Source organism: Microtus pennsylvanicus, chromosome 22, assembly GCF_037038515.1.
Source record: "Microtus pennsylvanicus isolate mMicPen1 chromosome 22, mMicPen1.hap1, whole genome shotgun sequence".
Classification (NCBI taxonomy): domain Eukaryota; kingdom Metazoa; phylum Chordata; class Mammalia; order Rodentia; family Cricetidae; genus Microtus; species Microtus pennsylvanicus.
This window is the reverse complement of record NC_134600.1, coordinates 1,288,808-1,308,173: the sequence shown is the minus strand read 5'-3', so window position 1 is coordinate 1,308,173 and position 19,366 is coordinate 1,288,808. Positions and strand designations below refer to the sequence as shown.

Here is a 19,366-nt window from a genome sequence, read left to right as displayed (position 1 = left end):
AATGTTAGTTACAGAAAGACAGCTATCACATGTCCTCGCTCTTTTACAGAGACAGAATGAAGCAGTGGTCACCAGAGGTTACCTGATGGGTGCTGTCAGCAGAGTTAGGGTACAAACTCTAATGCTCTGCTGTAGTGGGAGGAGCATAGAGAACCGCAGTCACCTCTATCTCAAAGCAGCTCAGGTGTGAATCTTCTCACCACATACACACAAAAGATAAACAATGGAGGAGCTGAGAAAGGTCACCCTGATTTGAGCGTTACATAATGTATGCTGTCCAATGTATGTACATAGTAAAACACCATATAGTACCTCATAAGTGTCTGTAACTATGTGCCAACCGAAATACAAATGAGGCGGGTGAGATGGCTCAGTGGGTAAAGGTGCTGACCTCTAAGTCTGACAAACTAAAAATCCTCAGAACCCACACGTTAAGAAGTGGCCTCTGACCTCCACACATGTGAGCCTCACATGCAAACACACACATACACACTAAATAAATGAAGCACCTTTTTGATTGCTTGTTTTTTGAGATAAGGAGACAGGGTTTCTCTACGTAGCCCTGGCTGTCCTGGAACTTACTCTGTAGACCAGGCTGGTTTGAACTCACAGAGAGCCTCCTGCCTCTGCCTTCCAAGTGCTGGGATGAAAGGTGTGTCCCACTACTGTCTGGCTAATGAAATACTTTTCAAAATAGATAAAGTAGTTGGGTTTGAAGGCAAGTAGCAGCAATTCCAGCTCCTGAGGCAGTATCAGGAGGAGTTCAAGGCCAGTATTCAGGACAGGAGATCCTGACTCAAAACAAAACTAAGTAAATGATAAAAATAAAAGCCACTAGAACCAAGGATATCTAGCTCAGAGATGAGATGGCTCACAGGGTACAAAGTGCTTGTCGTGCAAGTCTGAGTTTGATCCCCAAAACCCACAGGGGAACACGAGAACCTCAAAGTTGTCCTCTGATCACACATGCATTCCCACAAAAGCGTGCATGCATACACAATAATAAATCGTTTTTCCAAGAACCAAGGACTACTTAGATAAGAAATATGTAAACAAAATCTTGGTTGTTTTGTCTTTTGTGTTTGAGACCTCAGACTTACTATACAGTTAAGCTCTGGGATCACAGGTGTACACTACCAAGTCTGGTTTAAGACCTCCCAGGGATGAAGCACGCTTGCAATCTCACCATTCAGAAGGCAGAGGCAAATCATGCAGCTTGGATTACTAGTGGATCCCCATCTCAAAATACCCCAGAGCAAAAGCAAACAGCGAAAAAGATACCATCAGGATTCTAGCTTCAGTACATTAAAAAGATGATAAAGGAGAAAAATACAGCCAGGTGGTTAGTGCCACCCGTGAGCCCAGCACCTTGGAGAGAGGAGGACGTTTATGAATTCATAACTAGCCAGAGCCACACAGCAATACTTGTCTCAAAAAAAGGAAAAAGAAAGCCATGTGATATATGATAAATTAACATTTAAATTTTTTGAAGGCTACAGTTACTCTGCAACAAAATGACTATTTGGTGACCCATCTTCACCAGCCAATGTCAGTGCCCTTTACCATATTCTGTGACTGCTATTTTGGCAGTTCCTCAAATCTAAAAATTATTATAATTTTATGAACACTTAAACCATACCACTTTATATATTACACATCTAATTTATACTCCTTCCCATTTACTTCTTATTTTCATACTTGTCTCCAAACAGCCAAACCCCTAAACATTAGGTCTAAAGTCCATGAATTTCTTTTTTTTTTTAATATTTATTTATTTATTATGTATACAATGTTCTCTCTGTGTATATGTCTGCAGGCCAGAAGAGGGCACCAGACCTCATTCCAGATGGTTGTGAGCCACCATGTGGTTGCTGGGAATTGAACTCAGGACCTTTGGAAGAGCAGGCAATGCTCTTAACCACTGAGCCATCTCTCCAGCCCAAGTCCATGAATTTCTAAACTTAACCCATGTTAAGGTCAAAAGATTTGTAATTTTACATTTATTTACCTATTATTGAGCAAACACCTGTTCATATATCAATCTACATATTACATCAAAGTTTCACTGAAAACTGTTTAATCAAGTAAACTTGCAATTCTTTTTTAAATTAAGTTTACTTTTTTTAGGTTTCTCTGTGCAGCCGTGGCTGTCCCGGAACTCGCACTGTAGACCAGGCTGGCCTCTAAACTCAACCCTCCTGCTGCTGCCGCCTCCCAGGGCCTGGATTAAAGGCTGCACTGCCACCAGTAGGTTATTTCTCAATTTTAGTTTAACTCAAGGACAGTACAGCTTTCTGACGCATCAGGAAACAAGGTGAGGAGGCATCTGTGCAAACTAATTCGTATAGGGCCAACTTGTGAAAGAAAATGGCTTGGCTTATGGAAAGCAGTGACATGCCAAGTGAAAACCAACTCAGCCCAAAACGTTCAGCACATCTTTAGTTTCGGCAACTTCAACTTCTGGCTAGAAAAGCTGCCCTAGCTATGACATGAAATGGAAACAGTTTATTGACTATAAAATGCTGGCAGATTTGGCAGCTGGCTCACAGTTAACACTGCTCTTACTGGTTCACAGCGCTGTGTGACAGAAGCTGGATTGGATCAGACTCTAAAGTAAAGGCCAGATATAAACCAAATCAGTCATCTCCTTCCTTCATCCCCTCCCTGCACTAAGACTCTAAAGGGAAGCGCAGATACAACATATGCGTGTCCCCTTTTTTTAAAAACTAAAAAACCTCCTGGATATTTTGAGATATCGCCATCTTCATAGAGGATTCTCAAAGTACGTCCGACTCCTGTGTGTGTGCTGTGTGCATGTATGCGATGTGTGGGCACACATATGTGCAGATGAGAACGATGTGAAGGCAGAGACTGACACCAGCGGCTTCTTCATCCACGCTCCACTTCATGTGCACTGCAGCACGCTCAGCTGAGCGCAGAGCATGCCAGTCTGACTAGTCCAGCTTGCCAGCTGCACTGGGGATTCCGTCTCTGCCCCCCAAGTGCCGGGATTATAAACTGGCCACCAATGCCCGTGTGGCATTTATGTGGGTCCTGGAGACCCAAACTCTAGTCCTCACGCCTGCATGGCAGGGGCTATACCTGACTGGCCAGCTCACCAGTCCCTAAGCCTCCCTCCTTTTTGGAAGCACTGTATTAATAGCGAGCATAGGAACAGAGCTAGACAGGGGGCTCATCAGATGGCTGCACAGCAAAGGACTGTATCAACAGTCAGTGTAAACCGTTTTCACAGATTTGACATTTTAGACACCGAGAAGTATTCCGTTCCTGTCATGGGAAAAGTAAGTGGTCTACTAGCCAGGTAAAGATGTAGAGGAAACAATGCTGTTGTCCTGGCATTAAAAGAGCAGCAAAATACTGTTTTGTTGCGTTGACAATACTGTTGCGTTGACAATACTGTTGCGTTGACAATACTGTTGCGTTGACAATACAACTGGGTTGAAACTTCTGCCCATATTTTATCATATTATTTAGTTTTTAATTATGTAGTGCTTTTCTATAATAACTCTCGGTCAGGCTGAAGATTATTCTAGAACTTCATACACTACAAGATGTCAAAGCTGTGTACTAACAATGAAACAAACCTATACTGTCCACTAGGACAGCTTGTGGGCCTGGCTGTGGTGGCGCACGTCTTTAACCCCTGTACTTGGAAGGCAGAGGTGGATGGATCTCTGTGAGTTCAAGGCCAGCCTAGTCTACAGAGTGAGATTGGGGGGGGGGGCAGCTTAAGGGTTATATTAAAAAAAACAATTTTTTCAAGATCCATTTTTAAGCAAGCACTAATATTTCCTTACAACCAATGTTTCAATTTATTTACCAATGGCTTTGACATGGAAATATTTCAGAAAACAAAATCTCTATGATTTATAACCGTCCAGATTCTAGTAAGTGATAATTTGGGATAGTGTTTTTTAAACTATTTGGTAATTCCCTACTGCCTGTTCGACTTACGGCAGTCTACAATGACACCTACTGGCCACTAGAAATCAGCCATTAGTTCTCTTAAATAGCTAGAGTAGGCTGGTTACATAAGAGAAACACAGAGACACACACACTCTCTTAAATCAACCCACCTAAAGGCAAAAATTTGTTCACAGGTATGGAAAGCACGAGAGTATTTCACCTAAGGCAAAAATATGTTTTCTTCAGGGCTAAGGTAACATCATTCTTGTAAAAAGATAAGACGAGGAATGAAACACCAGCATCATTTTAAAACTGTATTTAAGGCGCTAACAAATACCTCAGTTCACTGGACATTTCAAAACAAATCCTAATCACCCATTTCGTTTCAGAAGATATTCTGAGAGAGAAAAAACAAAAAATCTAATTTTATATATTCGAACACAAATGACCAAGAGTAGAAAAAAAAATCAGATCTTAGAAAGTTGTCCTAACATATAGTTCAAAAACAAGCCAGAAAGAAGAGACACTTCCCGATACTACGTTAATCCTCATCTTCTGACTTGAAGGCAGCATGTCAAGAGCCTACCCTTCAGCAATTTATAGCGCTGCTTTTAAAATTGTATCCCAGTCTTCTCAGAGGAGTTTTCCAATGAGCTATACAAGCAAAAGCTCTTCCACAACACACGCTGAGACGGGAGTTTGTTTTGGTACTGTATCCCACCATTCAGACCGTGAATTTACAACTCACAACTAGTTCCTCAGCCTTAACGAAGCAAATCACTCAAAAGGTGGCTCTCCCCTGTTTAGAGTACCGTCTTATTTTCACCATCCTTAGCATCCGTATATTGGGGGCAAGTTGTCGACCAACTAACTTACTGTCCGTTTTCTAATCTGAGTTTACCTTCCTCTCTGGATTTAGAAGGCTCTCCACTTTGCTGGAGGTTAAACACTCTATCCGTTCCTGCGCTGCAAAGCAGCCAATGCGTGTACTACAAAACATTTCGCCCATCTCGAGCTTAAACGTCGTGTCTTGTCTTGTCTCAAGCCAAGTCCTTATTTGGGATAAGCGCTTCGTGACTACTCTGCCTTCACGCTGTCCTCCTCCTCCAGAGCCTGCCTGGGTAGGAAAACACGGGAGCCAGCGACAACAAGAAAGTGATCACGTCTATCAACGGCTTGCAAGAGCTCCTCTTCCATGACGCTGGGTCGAGTTGTTCGGGGGGGAGAAAAAATAACTGCCAGGGGTTACATAATGTACCAGCCGCTAGTTTCTAGCTCCGACCACCAAGAAACCTCTTCCTCCTCCGCACCCTGACAACAACCCCGAGAATTTCACTCAGGTGTCTGCAAACGCCGCGTCCTTCTCTAGCCTGAGGCTTCCTGCAAGAAATCCCTTCAGCCCTCACCGCCCGCGCCCTGCTCCTGCCTCCTTCCCCACCCTCACCCTCGTCGCCCTCTCTAGGCCCCCCAAGTCGCCCCCACGACACACACAGAGCCCCAAGCCGCCTCCTCCTCACGACCCTCCCGGGCTGGCTACCGGGTGTGCAGGGCTCGGGATCCGCCCCCCGCCGGCTCCCGCGACCGCAGCCGGAGTTGACACCTCCTCCTCCGGCACCGTGCGCGTCCCCCACCTACCTGTCACCCCGCAGCAGCCTCGGGCTTCCCACCGCCACCGCCACCGCCTCCCGAAGCAGCCTGCCAACTGCAGCATAACAACCGGCCCTCTCATTGAGTGGGCCGGCGCGCTCAATAACAGCCGCTCCCATTGGCCGCGCCGCCGCCTCGGCCCGCCCTCCGGTGCGCAGCCTAAAAGAGTCCGTCCGGGAACAAGGAAAACGCACTTTTCTTACCCGTCTCCTCAGCGTCCCCGAGCTCAGTCGGATGCTGGCAGCGGAGTGTGGCAAACGATCTCGATGTCCAGTTTTTCTTACGCCGTCGTCTTTCTCCCTCGTCTGGGAGCCTTGCGCCGTGGTCGGAACGCTTATCGACTCCTCCGCTTTCCTGCGGTGAGGAACGCCCGTCGACAACGTCCGTTTCCGGTTGGCTCCGTCTGGAAGGTTGAATAGTGAGTGTCCTGAGAGGTCAGATTGCTGTCAGGTAATTTAGGGAGCTGGTGGGCGACCTCTGGGTTAGGAATTATCCAAACTGGGTCCAGGGGGAGTGCAGAAGTGCTGAGAGGGACCGGGAGGAGGGGAGCGCTGCGGCCGAGTGCGCCCGAGCTGAGCGGAGGCGGATGGAGGAGGCCCCGATGGTTATTATAGCGCTTCAACCCCAGACACCCCGACCTCCACTCCCGCCGCTGTCACCCACAGTTTCCTCCTCTCCTTCTGGCTTTTTTTGGGGGTAAAGAACAGTCCCCGATCCGAAAATGCTTAACCTAGAAAAATTCCACCAGATGCCTCACAAAATCACGTCCATTGCATATTCCTACGGTTACGGATTGGGTGCCAAAGTAATAGCATTTCATTCGGCTTTTCTTATATTTTTATGGTCATCTCAGTATTTGGATGAGGGGAATTTCAGTTATATACCTGAAAGCCCTGTGAAATTACACGGAGTGGAAGAAGCATCCCGTAGGGAAAGTAAGCCAACACGTCCTGTATTAGAACAAGCCACCTTGGGTGGAGGTTGATCATCACCTAACTTCTAAGTTGGCTTCTGACATAAGCAGGTAGCGTTTCAGTTTTCCATAATTACACGTTCGGTCTTTGTTGAGTTTATTTCTTTACTGTCCTTAAATGAGCGGTCCTGCAAGGGAAATGATTTCCCGCCGTTGAGTGCTCAGTGCAGTGTAACTCACCTTTCCCGTGATGTGAGGAGAGAACCGGTTCCTTTAAGGTGTCCTCTGACCTTTATATGGACGTGTACACACACAAATCAATGAGGCTTTAAATAAAGATTCCTTTGAAAATAGGAGCCAGGCATATGCACAGGTCTGCACTTGTAGCACTTGGGAGAAATAGAGACAGAAGAATTGAGAGTTCAAAGTCATCCCTGAATACATATCAAGTTTGTGGTCAGACTGAGTTAGGTAAGACTGTCTCAAGTAAATAAAACAGTGTTCCTGTAAGATGGGGTGGCGCCTACCCCATTGATAAAGTTATGTGTGCTTCGTTCCGAAAAAAGTCTGATAAAACATATTCCTTGTCATATACATACAGAAATTTCTCTCAAGTAGCAATGTCCAATAGGAACATAATGGAAGCCATGCATGTAGTATTAAATTTTCTAGTAGATGCTAAAAGTAAGAAAAAGGTCATCTAATATATTAAAATGTAGTCTCATTTACATATAGTCTGAAGCCAAGCATGGTAGCACACGCCTTTAATCGTAGCTCTTGGGAGGCAGGGGCAGGTGGATTTCTGAGTTCAACACCAGCCTGGTCTACAGATCAAGTTCCAGTACAGCCAGGGCTACACAGCAAAACCCTGTCTTGGGGATATATATATATATATATTCACACACATGGACACACACATATACACTCAGAATTATTAATGAACTGTTCTACATTTCATACTGTCTCAAAATTTTTTGTACGTTATGTATACAGTATATCCATATTATTTACATAAATATAAATACTTGGTCTGTGCTTGTATTTTGTAAGGTTGAAAAGTATATTCATACACCAGATAATTCCAAAGACACTTTAGTATTTTCTTATAATTGAATTTGCTTTGGTACTTGGTCCTCTCCCAGGGGACCTGAGTTTAGTTCCTAGTACCCACACCAGACAGCTCACGATCACCTAGTATTCAGATTTAGGGGATGCAATACCTTCTCTGGCCTCCCTCCCATGCGTGCATGTCACACATTCTCTCTCTCTCTCTCTCTCTCTCTCTCTCTCTCTCTCTCTCTCTCTCCACACACACACCACACAAATAAGGCCTTTTTAAAAAGTTAAAATTCCAGGTTCCTTAGCTGCATAGCCACATTCCAGAGGTTAGTGGCTACCTAACAAGACAGCACGGATCCAGGAGAGGAATTGGTAGCCATAGGTATCCAAATGTTCTTTTGTTGTTTGTTTACGTTTTGATTTTCCAGGCTGGCCTGGAACTCAAGAGATTCACCTGCCTCTGCCTCCCGAGTGCAAGGATTGATGGCGGGTGCCTGCACACCCAGCAAATGTCCCATTTTCTGGGTCATGACAGCTTTTCCAGAACAGTTGTGCTCAGTCATAGTCTCACCACTTGGATGTGAAAATGGAAGGCACACTACAGTGTGTTCTCCGCATTTCCCAGTCTTGGAAGGTAGATTTTTATCCTTGTTATGTGAGGCAATAGAAGTCCAGAAAGCTTCAGGGATTTTCTTGCATTTTATAGCTATTAGTGATTCAAAAAAAGATGATTTTAAACTCTTCCTTCGAACATTTGAGATTTAATTTATGGCTATTTTGAAATAACAGTAACCCCAACACTCCAGAGGCAGAGCAGGCAGGTAGGTCACTGGAACTTCAAGGCCAGCCTGGCTTCAGGACAAAAGCCAGAGAGAGACTAGTTATAGCATTGACTTACTGCTTAGAGTCTCATTGTCTTCATCTATAAAAAGTGTTTGGTTATTTTTATTTTGTTTTGTTTTGGTTGGGTTTGTTTGTTTGTTTTTGTGAGACAGAGTCTCTCTACACAAAGCCCTGACGGTCCTGAAATTCACTATAGACCAGGCTGGCCTAGAAGAACTCAGAGATCTGCTTGCCTCTGCCTCCCAAGAGCTGGGATTAAATTTGTGAGTCACCAGGTCTGGGAAGGCAGGGGGAGAAATCTGTATTTTTAATTTAAATTCAAAGATGTTTTAGAAGCAGTACAGTTACTGCCTATAAAGTCCCATGTGCCGGGCACGTGAAGACTACGAAGTGTTACTGTTAGCATATGTAGTGAGTGGGTATCTGAGTGGTAGGGCTACTCACTGTTTTCAGTTCCATATATTGTGTATGTATTTTCTAGCTGTGAGCATACACTAAGTACGTAATAGTACACTTTTTTTGGTTGATTTTCTGGCCTGGAAATACAGTACACCACTTGCCACTTCCTCCCAAGTAATCCTAGTATATTTTTATAAAAGCTCTCTACTCAGAATTGTCAGGCATTTATCCTTTTAAAAGCATTTCACTTGACACATCCTCATCAACTTTGGCTCTCTCTCCCTTCTTTTCCTTTTTCCCGTAGACATGGCTGCTGGGCATGGACACGGGCACGGGCATGGGCATGGTCACGACAAACTGGTCCTTCCAGATCACACGCAGTGGAAAACGGAAGGGACACCGCTAGAGACAGTGCAGAAGAAGCTGGCTTCCCGGGGGCTGCGGGACCCGTGGGCTCGGTAAGATGAGTCTGCCACAGCGCGTGGAACCTGCCCCTCCTTCCACCCTGTGGGTCCTGGGGAAAATGGCTCTGTTTTTGTTTTTGTTTTTTCTTTTGAGACTGGATTTCTCTGTGTAGCCCTGTCTCTGTCTCTTAGAACTCGGTACACCAGGCTGGCCTTGAACTCGCAGAGACCCACCTGTCTCTGCCTCCCCAAGTGCCCAGCGAAAAATGGCTTCTTAGCTTTAGTTGGGATCTTACTATTTCATAAAACTTACGGTGTGAATCTTTTCCATGGGTCTATTGAACTCACATCAGTCTTGAGGTAATTTATGCCTTTATAATGATGAATCTTTTAGAACACATGTGATTTATGACTTTTTGAATTTTCAAGCATTATTTCCTTACTTTTTTTTGGGTTTTTTTTTTTTTGGGTTTTTTTTTTTTGGTTTCTCTGTGGCTTTGGAGCCTGTCCTGGAACTAGTTCTTGTAGACCAGGCTGGTCTCGAACTCACAGAGATCCTCCTGCCTCTGCCTCCCGAGTGCTGGGATTAAAGGCGTGCGCCACCACCGCCCGGCTATTTCCTTACTTTTTATACATATCCTGAACATTTTGTTGAATTTATTTATATTTCTGGTACTATCATAGGTGGTATTTTAAATCACTATTTGTAGCTCTGTTATTGACAATTAAGGTTGTAATTAATTTTCACATACTGACTGTATATCCCATTTATTATTTAGCTAAATTTTTGCCCTAGTAAACTTTTTGTTTGTTTGTTTGTTTTTTTTCGAGACAGGGTTTCTCTGTGGTTTTGGAGCCTGTCCTGGAACTAGCTCTTGTAGACCAGGCTGGACTCGAACTCACAGAGATCTGCCTGCCTCTGCCTCCCGAGTGCTGGGATTAAAGGCGTGCGCCACCACGACCCGGCGCAAACTTTTTTTTTATGTCCTTTAATTTTTTCTTTTAATAATGATCATTTTGTCCACAGAGACAACATCACTTTGTCTTTCTCAGACTGTAAACTTCCCTTTATTCTTGCATGATTGCAATAGGTAACATGGAAAAAGAAACCAAAGAATTTTAACTTCTTTTGTTTTGTTTTTTTCCCCTGGTGGCTTTGCAGCAGATCTCACCAAGTCCCTCAGGCTGATGTGAACAGTAGTCATGTCTTTCAGCCTCTGAGTGCTGGGCTGGAGGTCTGGGCTGTCACTTCAGCTTCTCCTTCCTGTTGTAAAGTCAGTCGCCCCATTGTCCCCGCATGTTCCTGCTCCTAGTTCAGCCAGCGTTCTGACCTCAGCCTCCTCGCTGGCTGGACTGGAAGGACTTAGCACACCCCTCTCCTGAGAGCGTCTCTTTTCTGTTAATGTGCTGAGTTATCTGTATAAACTTCCAGATACTAAACCATATTGCTTTTCTGGGATGAGCCCTGTTTCTTCGTGATAAATTATTTTTGTTTTGTACATTGCTGGTTTTAATCTTCTAAGATTTTGTTCAGAACATGCAACAGGCCCAGTGTGGTGGTGCACGCCTTTAATCCCGGCACTCAGGCAGGTGGATTTCTGCAAGTTCCAGGCCAGCCTGATCTAGTTCCTGAGCTCCACAGCCAGAGCTACTTCTAACGTCTTTGTGTAGTTCTGGCATCTAAACTAGTTTGATTTGTTTCCATATTTTCTAGTGAGGCAGATTTTTTTTTTTTGGTTATTTTTTTGTCCTCTATAAGGTGATTCCCCCCCGTCCCCTGTTAATGTAGGTTATCTATACAAGAAGACATTTCTTCCTGTAGCTCTTGGCTTTCTGTTCAGAGTAGTCAGAGCAACCAGAGCAGGAGTTCAGTCTCCTGAAGCTCAGGCTGTACGACAGGGAACGGCTGTGAGCCCTTGAGTAATAATGCCAGCTGTGCATCCTTCTGTGCCAAAATAGATTAGACATCAGCATGCCTAATATTTATGACAATAATGTTGGGTATGTAGTAGTCAACTTTGAACAGAAGGTCAACTTCATATTTTATATGTGAAACTTGGTCATATATTCTTAATTCTACTCTGCCCAGAAATATTCCCACTATGACTTACATTATTAAGTAGTCTAGCTTTGGAGCAGGTGTGGTGGTGCGTGCCTGGAGCTTTACAGCTCAGGAGACTGGAGCAGGATTGCCACAGCTTGGTCTGTATAGAGAGATCCTGTTTAAAAAACAATGCTGGGCACAGTGGCTCACGCCTTTAATCCCAGCACTTGGGACACAGAGGCAGGGAGATTACTGTGAAGCCAGCCTGGCCTACAGAGTTCCAAGAAGCCAGGGCTGCACGATGAGACTCTGTCTCAAAACAAACAAACAAAAACAAAACAAAACCAAAAAAACCCAAAAGATACTAATGTAGCATTTCAGTATTTTGCAATTTCGGAGAATTGCACGTGATTGTCATTTTTCTCCTCTCTTCCAGCAATGAGGCCTGGCGATACATGGGCGGCTTCACAGAGAACGTCTCCTTCATGAGTGTGCTGTTCAAAGGGTTCAAGTGGGGGTTTGCTGCCTTTGTGGTCGCGGTAGGGGCTGAGTACTTCCTGGCCTCCCCGAATGGTGATAAGAAGCATCACTGAAGGCAGCACCTGGGCTTATCTCCTGACTTCTCTCTCTAGCGTCCTTGGCTTAGTTAAGTTAAGAAAAACTTTGTTTTGTCTTGTAATGCTTAAATAAAGTTGGAAAGAAAAATGTAATGTATGTACCTGTAATTCCAGCTCTTGGAAAGCTGAGGCAGGAGGATCATGAATTCAAAGTCAGCTTAAGCTATGTAGTGAGGCTGTCACAATAAATAAATAAATATGCATGTGTCCACGCACGTGTGTGTATTGGACTTTGTTTGGAATGGTGGGTGTTGGGGGTCCCAGCAGCAGTGCATTCTGCATGCAGCCACCTAATTCAGCTTAACAAATGTATTCCAAGAGTTACCTACTGAATCCACCGAGCCTGCATGTGCGTAGGTGTGGAGCTGTCCATTGGGGCTTAGATAACTTAACAGAGGCGCAGAACCCCACCACCACCAACAACAACAAAAAAACAAAAAACTGGCCGGGTGGTGGTGGCGCACGTCTTTAATCCCAGCACTCGGGAAGCAGAGGCAGGCGGATCTCTGTGAGTTCGAGGCCAGCCTGGTCTACTAGAGCTAGTTCTAGGACAGGCTCCAAAGCTACAGAGAAACCCTGTCTTGAAAAACCAAAAAAAGAGGGAGAAGAAGAAACTGGAGAGATGGCCTAGCAGTTAAGATCTTTGTCTGCTCTTCAGAGGACCTGGGTTTGAGTCCCGGCACCCCGTGGTTGCTCACAACCTGTGACTTCAGTCCCAGGAGGTTTGACATCCTCTGCTGGCCTCTCTGGGCTCCCGGCATCCACAGACATACATGTCAGCAGAATACCTACACGTTAAAAAAAAATCATTTTAAAAAAGATTTTAGGGGACTGGAGAGGTAGCCCAGGAGTTAGGAGCACTGGCTGTTCTTCCAGAGGACCCAGGTTCAATTCCCAGCACTCACATGACCGCTAACAACTGTCTGTAACTCCAGTTCCAGGATCTGATACCTTCACACCAATGCACATAAATATTTTTTTTAAAAAAGAATTTTAAAGAGTTTATTGAGAAGATGTATTCTTTTCTTGAGTACCTCAAGCCAATTAAAGTCAGAATGAGCAATCCTAAATGAGGCAGAATTTCTAATAAAAGTCAAGTGGTAAAATGGAATCATTAGAAAATTAAGGGAGCCAGAGACATGGCTCAGCAGTTAAAGAGTGTGCGCTGCTCTTCCAAGGGACCTGGGTTCAATTCCCAGCACACACATGGCAGCTCACAACTGTCTGTGACTCCAGTTCCAAGGGATCTGCCACCCTCACACAGACATACATGCACGCAAAAACACCAATGCACATGAATAATAAATAGTTGGAAGAAAGAAACCGCAGTTAATGGCCAGCTCGGTTTGTTGGTGAGCACTGTCTTTCTTGTGTACAGTAGCTGGATTCTTGCACTGGGGTGTGGGGAATTCATTCACTCTGGCCTTTTCTTAATAAGGAACTAAATTCATTCATGATGGCTCTGACCTCATCATCTCATCTCCCAAAGGCCTCTACCTCTAAATACTGAATAAAAAAAAAAGAAAGAAAAAAGAGGCGACATGATTGGTCCCAGGTTTTGGCACCAGATGAATGAAAAAAATAAAGAGGAAATTTGCACATGACGGCTCCTAGGTGTGGTGGAGGAGAAAGTTTATTGTCGATAAAAGGGGGAACATAGCCAGAGACAGGGACATCTGGGAGAGTCCAGAGTGGACATGCCCAGATGTCTTTGCTTCTGGCTGTTCTCTCCCATTTTCCCAGGGTTTGAGACTTAACAAATACCATCACAGTAGAATTAAGTGTCAGCATATTTTAGGGGAACACAAACGACCCACTGCATATCGATTAGAATAACTAACAGCAATGATTATTTTCAAGAAACCAGCTTTCGTCTTTGAAGCCCTGTGGAGACCCGGAAATAGGAGCCTATTTCCACATTGACCAAAGGTCGGAGAGTTGGAACTTACCTCTAGTTCCTCCAAGGTTATAGTGTTACCACCTCAAACAAAGGTCCCACCTAGATATAGACCAGAGAGTTCTGCTCTTTCAAGATTGTTGTCAATAGGTGTGGCTAATAACCAGACCTTGTGCTGCAGGAATAGAGAAATAGACTATTCCTACCTCAAACAAAAGTCTAAGTATCCAACTAAGTTCCATTTCCCTTTGTGGAGATAACTTGGGATTCCACCCAGGGTGTGGTTTGCCTATAGAATTATTTGGTCTAATATGTGAGTATGACTTGTTTTGTTCTAGCAACAGAATGTTTAACTATGAATGCAGCCCGCGACCTTCGATTGGTCTGTTCATTTTCTTGTATCATGTTAATGTACATGATACATGTAAGTCTTTTGTCTTACTCCTACCTTTTGGGGTCAGGGGTATTTTAAGCAGTTGGAAATTTAACGGAGGTGAATTTCAGTACTCACTGGCACTCCCTCCTGATACTATCCTATATGTTTCTCCGTTTTATTATTTTCATTCACGTCTTCATATTCTTTACTATATTTCTAAATCCCCATGCCTCTACCCTGGCAAGAGGTATTTTTGTTGAGGCTGGTCCCTGTCAAAACACTTGTTTCTGTAATGTTTGAGTTTGACTTGACGGCCAGCAAGGCCCAGGATCTGGTCTGATCCTGGCCAAAATTTTAACCATCTTTCCAAGAACAATAGATTGGATTTATTTAAGAAAATACATTTATTGATTTAATAGTCTAATTATTAATATAGTCTGCTATGATGGGTTGATTTTGATAATTGCATCCTTGAGAAAAGGCAATTACAAGACAAGAAATATAAATTTGCATTCTATTGTCTGAAGGTTAATGAATCACTTTACATGATGAGTATGTCACAATTGGAGATGAAGTAATGAAATGTTATTTTACTTAATGAAACTGTGTAATGTCTAAACATTAGACAATGCAAATGTATCAAAACGTATCGCACACATAAATTTGTATAATGATGTTTTTAGCACTTAAACTTATAATTTAATTAAAAAGTTACATTAAAAGGAAAGATACAGTGCAGAGAAACAAACACTGAAGTCACTAGAAATAAGATGATTAACTTGTTAATAACTACATTGAGAGTATGTAGTCCAAAATTAGTTGATTAAGACAAGGATTCACTATGTAGTCCAGGCTAGCCTCAGACGCACAGAGATTTGCCTGCTTCTGTCTCCCTGTGCTGGAATTGATCCAAAGTTTAAAACATGCCAATTAAAAGATAAATTTTGAGCCAGGTGGTGGTCTTAATCCCAGCACTTGGGAGGCAGAGGCAGGTGGACCTCTGTGAGTTTGAGGCCAGCCTGGTCTACAGAGTGAGTTCCAGGACACCCAGGACTGTTTCACAGAGAAACCTTGTCTCAGAAAACCAATAAATAAATAAAATAAAAGATAAATTTTGGACTGGGTGATGACTCAGTCGGTGAAGTGCTTGCTGTACAATCATGAGGGCCTGAGTTTGGATCTAACACCCAAGAGAAAATGGGCACAGGGGTGCGTGTTTGTTACCCCAGTTCCGGGGGATGGAACGGATCCTGGGGCTTTGCTGACCAGCCAGTCAGGTAAGCTCCAGGTTCCATAAGAGACCCTGTCTCAAAAAATACTTAAATAAGATATAGTGATAGTGGAAGGCACCCAGCACTGGCCTCTGCATGTGCGTGTATGGGTACATGCGTGACCACACACGCATGCATACATAAGACAAGTAGACCTGAGCACACACAGGGCGGTGTGCCTGTAGGTCTAGCTACATGAGAGGCAGAAGCAGGGGGATAGCAGGTTGGAAGCCAGCCCGGGTAATGCAACAAAACCCTGCCTTAGAACCTACTAGTCCCGCTCCAATCTATGCAGAGCTTCAAAACAGCTGAAGCAAACAGAGCTAAAGGGAGAGAGCCGTAGCTGCAGCTCACAACGCTGTTTCCTGTAATTGATAGGACGAGTGGGAAACAAGGCTGCAGGAGTCTTGAGCAACGCTATCACCCAGCTTGATGCAATATTTATAGAACGCTGGAACAAAGGCAGAACACATTCACAGAGTATGAGGGACATTTACCATAACTGATTAGATTTCAGGCTCCGTAGAGTTAAGACAACTGGAATCGTCGTACATGCAGCTCCGCAAAAACAAACGAAACACCACAACTGAAATCATACAACATGTACTCTCACACAACATAGGAATTAGACAAATTGTTAACCTCTGAAAAATTTCTCTTTATTTGGCAGCACAATTATAACAATAAGTGGCTCACCAAAAGGAGCAGTTTTAGGTAGCGTCTTTGGTGCTGTGTCAGAACACTGACCAAAGCAACGTGGGCAAGAAAGGGTTCGTTTCATCTTATAGTTCCAGATAACAGTTCGTCAATGGAGGAAATCAGGTCAGGAACTCAAGGGAGGAACCGGAGGCAGAAAGTGAAGCAGAGACCACGGAGAGACATGGGTTGGGTTGCTGGCTTGCTCCCTATAGGTTACTCAACTGGTTTTCTTATTCAGCCAAGGACCACCAGCCCAGGGTGGCATCGCCCACAGGAAATGGACCCTCCCCTGCCAGTCAACCAAGAAAATGCAGCAAGGCTCATCTAAAGGCCAATCTGGTGGAGGTGATTCTTTAACTGAGGTTCCCTCTTCTCAAACGATTCTAGTTTGGATCAGGTTGACAAATCTAACCAGCACGGACTCTAGGGAAGGTAAAAAATAGCAGAAGAGAAATGAGATAATCAGAACCCAAGTTCAAGAACTGCAGGCGAGACTAATGTTTAGGGGTGAGCAGGAGGGGAAGACACAAATGAGCAATATGAGGAGAGAGGAGAAAGAGAGAATGTCATAGAAGTATAGAAGTCCCGGAGAATTAAACAAAAACATTTTATACACATCTTTAAGACAAATTTGGTAGCTTTGGTGAAATTGACCCTGCTTTCTTTGTTCATTTTGTTTTCTTATGCTTAAGGTCTTGTACTTTTGGCCGTCTTCCTGCCCCTGCCTCCTGAGTCCTGGGATCACAGGAGTTTGCCCCCACACCCTGAATACTATCATTTTGTAAGACAAATCACCAGGCTGGGGGCGGAAGCATAGCCGAGTCCGTGCGCAGTCCACGAGATCCAATCCTCAGCGTCACTAAAAACCAAAGCTGCAGACGTTCACGCAAGGAGATGGCCCAAATGGCTTTGCATCTATTAAAAATGTTTGCATTTCGGGGTAACTGTACATTCGCTGGCTGGGTCAGGTAGAGGAAAATGAAGCGAGTGCTGGCGTATTGAAAGTGAGAATGACGGCATTTTGGTCTTTTGTTTTTTGCTTTTCGAGACAGGGCTTTTTTTTGTGTGTGTCATTTTTATAACTTCTTTTCGATCTGCAGTAATTTTTGCTGAAAGTAAAGAGTGAAACTTTCCGTCTGTTTCCCGAATTTGGAAATTATTACTTGAATCCCCTAGCACCTACGAAGTGTTGATTGCATTGTTGTCTCACGCGTGGCCATTATCTAAAGTAGTGTGCATTTCATGTGGGTTTTGTTTCTCGAACAGGACCAAAAAGCATTCAAATAATGCTAATTACCTGAGCATGAATAAGCACCTCATGACTAAGCACCACACATGATAACATGTAATGGTGTTATTAGACTACTTTGTATGTGGGACAAATCCATGGAATGAAGGTAACAAAATCCAAAATGATTTGGCTACTGTTTCAAGTTAGATTTTTGAATATGGGTCTAATTTGAGAGCCCATAGAAACAATGTGTTACCTTGACTATCACAGTATACAGGACAAGCAAAACCATGCACTATGGAAGGAGCAGGCTTTTAAGCTTCTAATTATACTTATCTTCGTGTTTATTGCTGATGAATTAAATCTGGCTGGTTTTCTTTACAGCACTGGGGACTAAGCCCAGTGCCTCATATTCTCTCTTTCTCTCTCTCTCTCTCTCTCTCTCTCTCTCTCTCTCTCTCTCTCTCTCTCTCTCATTTAAAGTAGTGCCTCGGCGGTTGCACAGACTGGCCCTGAACTCCTGTCACCTGGGCTGGTGGTGTGTTCCTCTGCCACAGTCTCCCAAGTACCTGGGATTACAACCCTGTGCCACCAGACTGAGATTATTAAATAAACTCAAAATGGGGTACTTGCTCACAAACCGGATACGGAGAGCTTACAGAGAATTTAGGAAGAGGCCTCCTAAGGGAGAGGTGTCCTGACCGCCGAAGGAGAGTACAAAGGTCATTCAGAAAACTGCCACAGGCTGCACTTTGTGCGTGCTAGGTTTGTGGGATTCACAATCCACGGGTCTGAAATAACTCATGTCCATTGGGGACCTGAGCAGCTTCAGGAGAGTTTCACAAAGAACCCAGTGACAGAAGCCAATACCCATGATACAAGAACAAGCAAACAAGGCTAACACAGCCATAGACTCTGCCCGCAGCGTTGCCTGTGTGACCTCATCACAGGAAAGCCATCTCCTCCCCTCCAGAGTACCAAGAAGACAGAAATATGGACTTGGACCAGGTGTCAGTGCAGGGAACCTTGCCCCAGGAGTGGACTGGCTTGGTAACTTAGTTCACAGCCGTACAGAATCAGCATGATTAGAATGACCTTAAGCGCGACACTCCACCTGTGTCTTGCCTTCTATTTCTACATGTATGTGTTTTCCTGTACGGTTATTAACATATAAAATATGAAGTCATGTAAAGATTGCTTTAGACTCCATTAGAATGAATTGGCTTTGCTGCGTATGAGCAATGGTATAAAGGGCCTTAATAATAAAAGAAATCCCTGTGCTTCGAGATCTGTATGCCTTTCTGTTTAATCTCTCTCACATACAACGACATGAAGTAATTCTTTTGAAATGTCCCACAAGTTACAAAACGAACTGGAAAGAATTTTAGTTGTTACTAAAGACTTACGTTTCTGGGAATGTGATTGCAAAATAAGAACACTGTGTGCACTTACCAGGGAAACCGGGTCTTGTGTCATTTGAAAGACCATACTTTATCATGTTTTTGCTTTAAAACTGAAGGAAGGACAGGCAGTGGTGCACGCCTTTAATTCCAGCACTCAGGAGGCAGAGGCAGGCGGATCTCTGTGAGTTTGAGGTCAGCCTGGTCTACAGAGTGAGTTCCAGGACAGCCAGGGTACACAGAGAAATTATGCCTAGAAAGGAATACTGTGCTCTTATAAGTGATACTGTTTATAAATTATTAATTTGAAACACTGTAATAAAAGGGGTTTGATACTCACTGTAAAGTATCACCTACTTTAATTACACAGTTGCAACTGAATTTCAAAAAAGAAAAGTATCTGACAACCCAGTGATGGTGGCGCACGCCTTTAATCCCAGCACTTGGGAGGCAGAGGCAGGCGGATCTCTGTGAGTTCGAGACCAGCCCTGGTCTACAAGAGCTAGTTCCAGGACAGGCTCCAAAACCACAGAGAAACCCTGTCTCGAAAAACAAAAAACAAAAAAAAAAAAGAAAAAAGAAAAAAAAGTATCTGACGCTTCCTGGTGACTGTATGATTAAAGTCCTATTATGAAACAT

At 43.9% G+C, this 19,366-nt stretch overlaps 2 protein-coding genes across 8 annotated transcripts in view; one reads left to right on the top strand and one right to left on the bottom strand.

Moving 5' to 3' along the window:
• Positions 1-5,711, bottom strand: part of Hycc2 (hyccin PI4KA lipid kinase complex subunit 2) — a 48,275-nt gene extending 42,564 nt beyond the window's left edge. For 3 of the 4 annotated variants that reach the window (XM_075956327.1, XM_075956324.1, XM_075956325.1), the window contains exon 1: positions 5,563-5,685. The gene's annotated coding sequence lies outside the window, so the exon portion shown is untranslated. Of the gene's footprint in view, positions 1-5,562 lie in introns of all 4 variants that reach the window. The other variant, XM_075956326.1, reaches the window with a different exon arrangement.
• Positions 5,712-5,764: 53 nt separating this feature from the next.
• Positions 5,765-12,068, top strand: Ndufb3 (NADH:ubiquinone oxidoreductase subunit B3). 4 transcript variants are annotated; one of them, XM_075956333.1, is made up of 3 exons: positions 5,765-5,992; positions 9,093-9,246; positions 11,673-12,068. In XM_075956333.1, exons 2-3 carry the CDS (start codon positions 9,095-9,097, stop codon positions 11,827-11,829), a joined length of 309 nt encoding a protein of 102 aa, XP_075812448.1. In that variant the 5' UTR covers positions 5,765-5,992; positions 9,093-9,094; the 3' UTR covers positions 11,830-12,068. The 4 variants fall into 4 exon arrangements, with proteins under 4 accessions (XP_075812448.1, XP_075812447.1, XP_075812449.1 ...); XM_075956332.1 differs by having other exon boundaries at positions 5,776-6,024; XM_075956334.1 differs by having other exon boundaries at positions 5,872-6,008.
• The last annotated feature ends 7,298 nt before the right edge of the window (positions 12,069-19,366 follow it).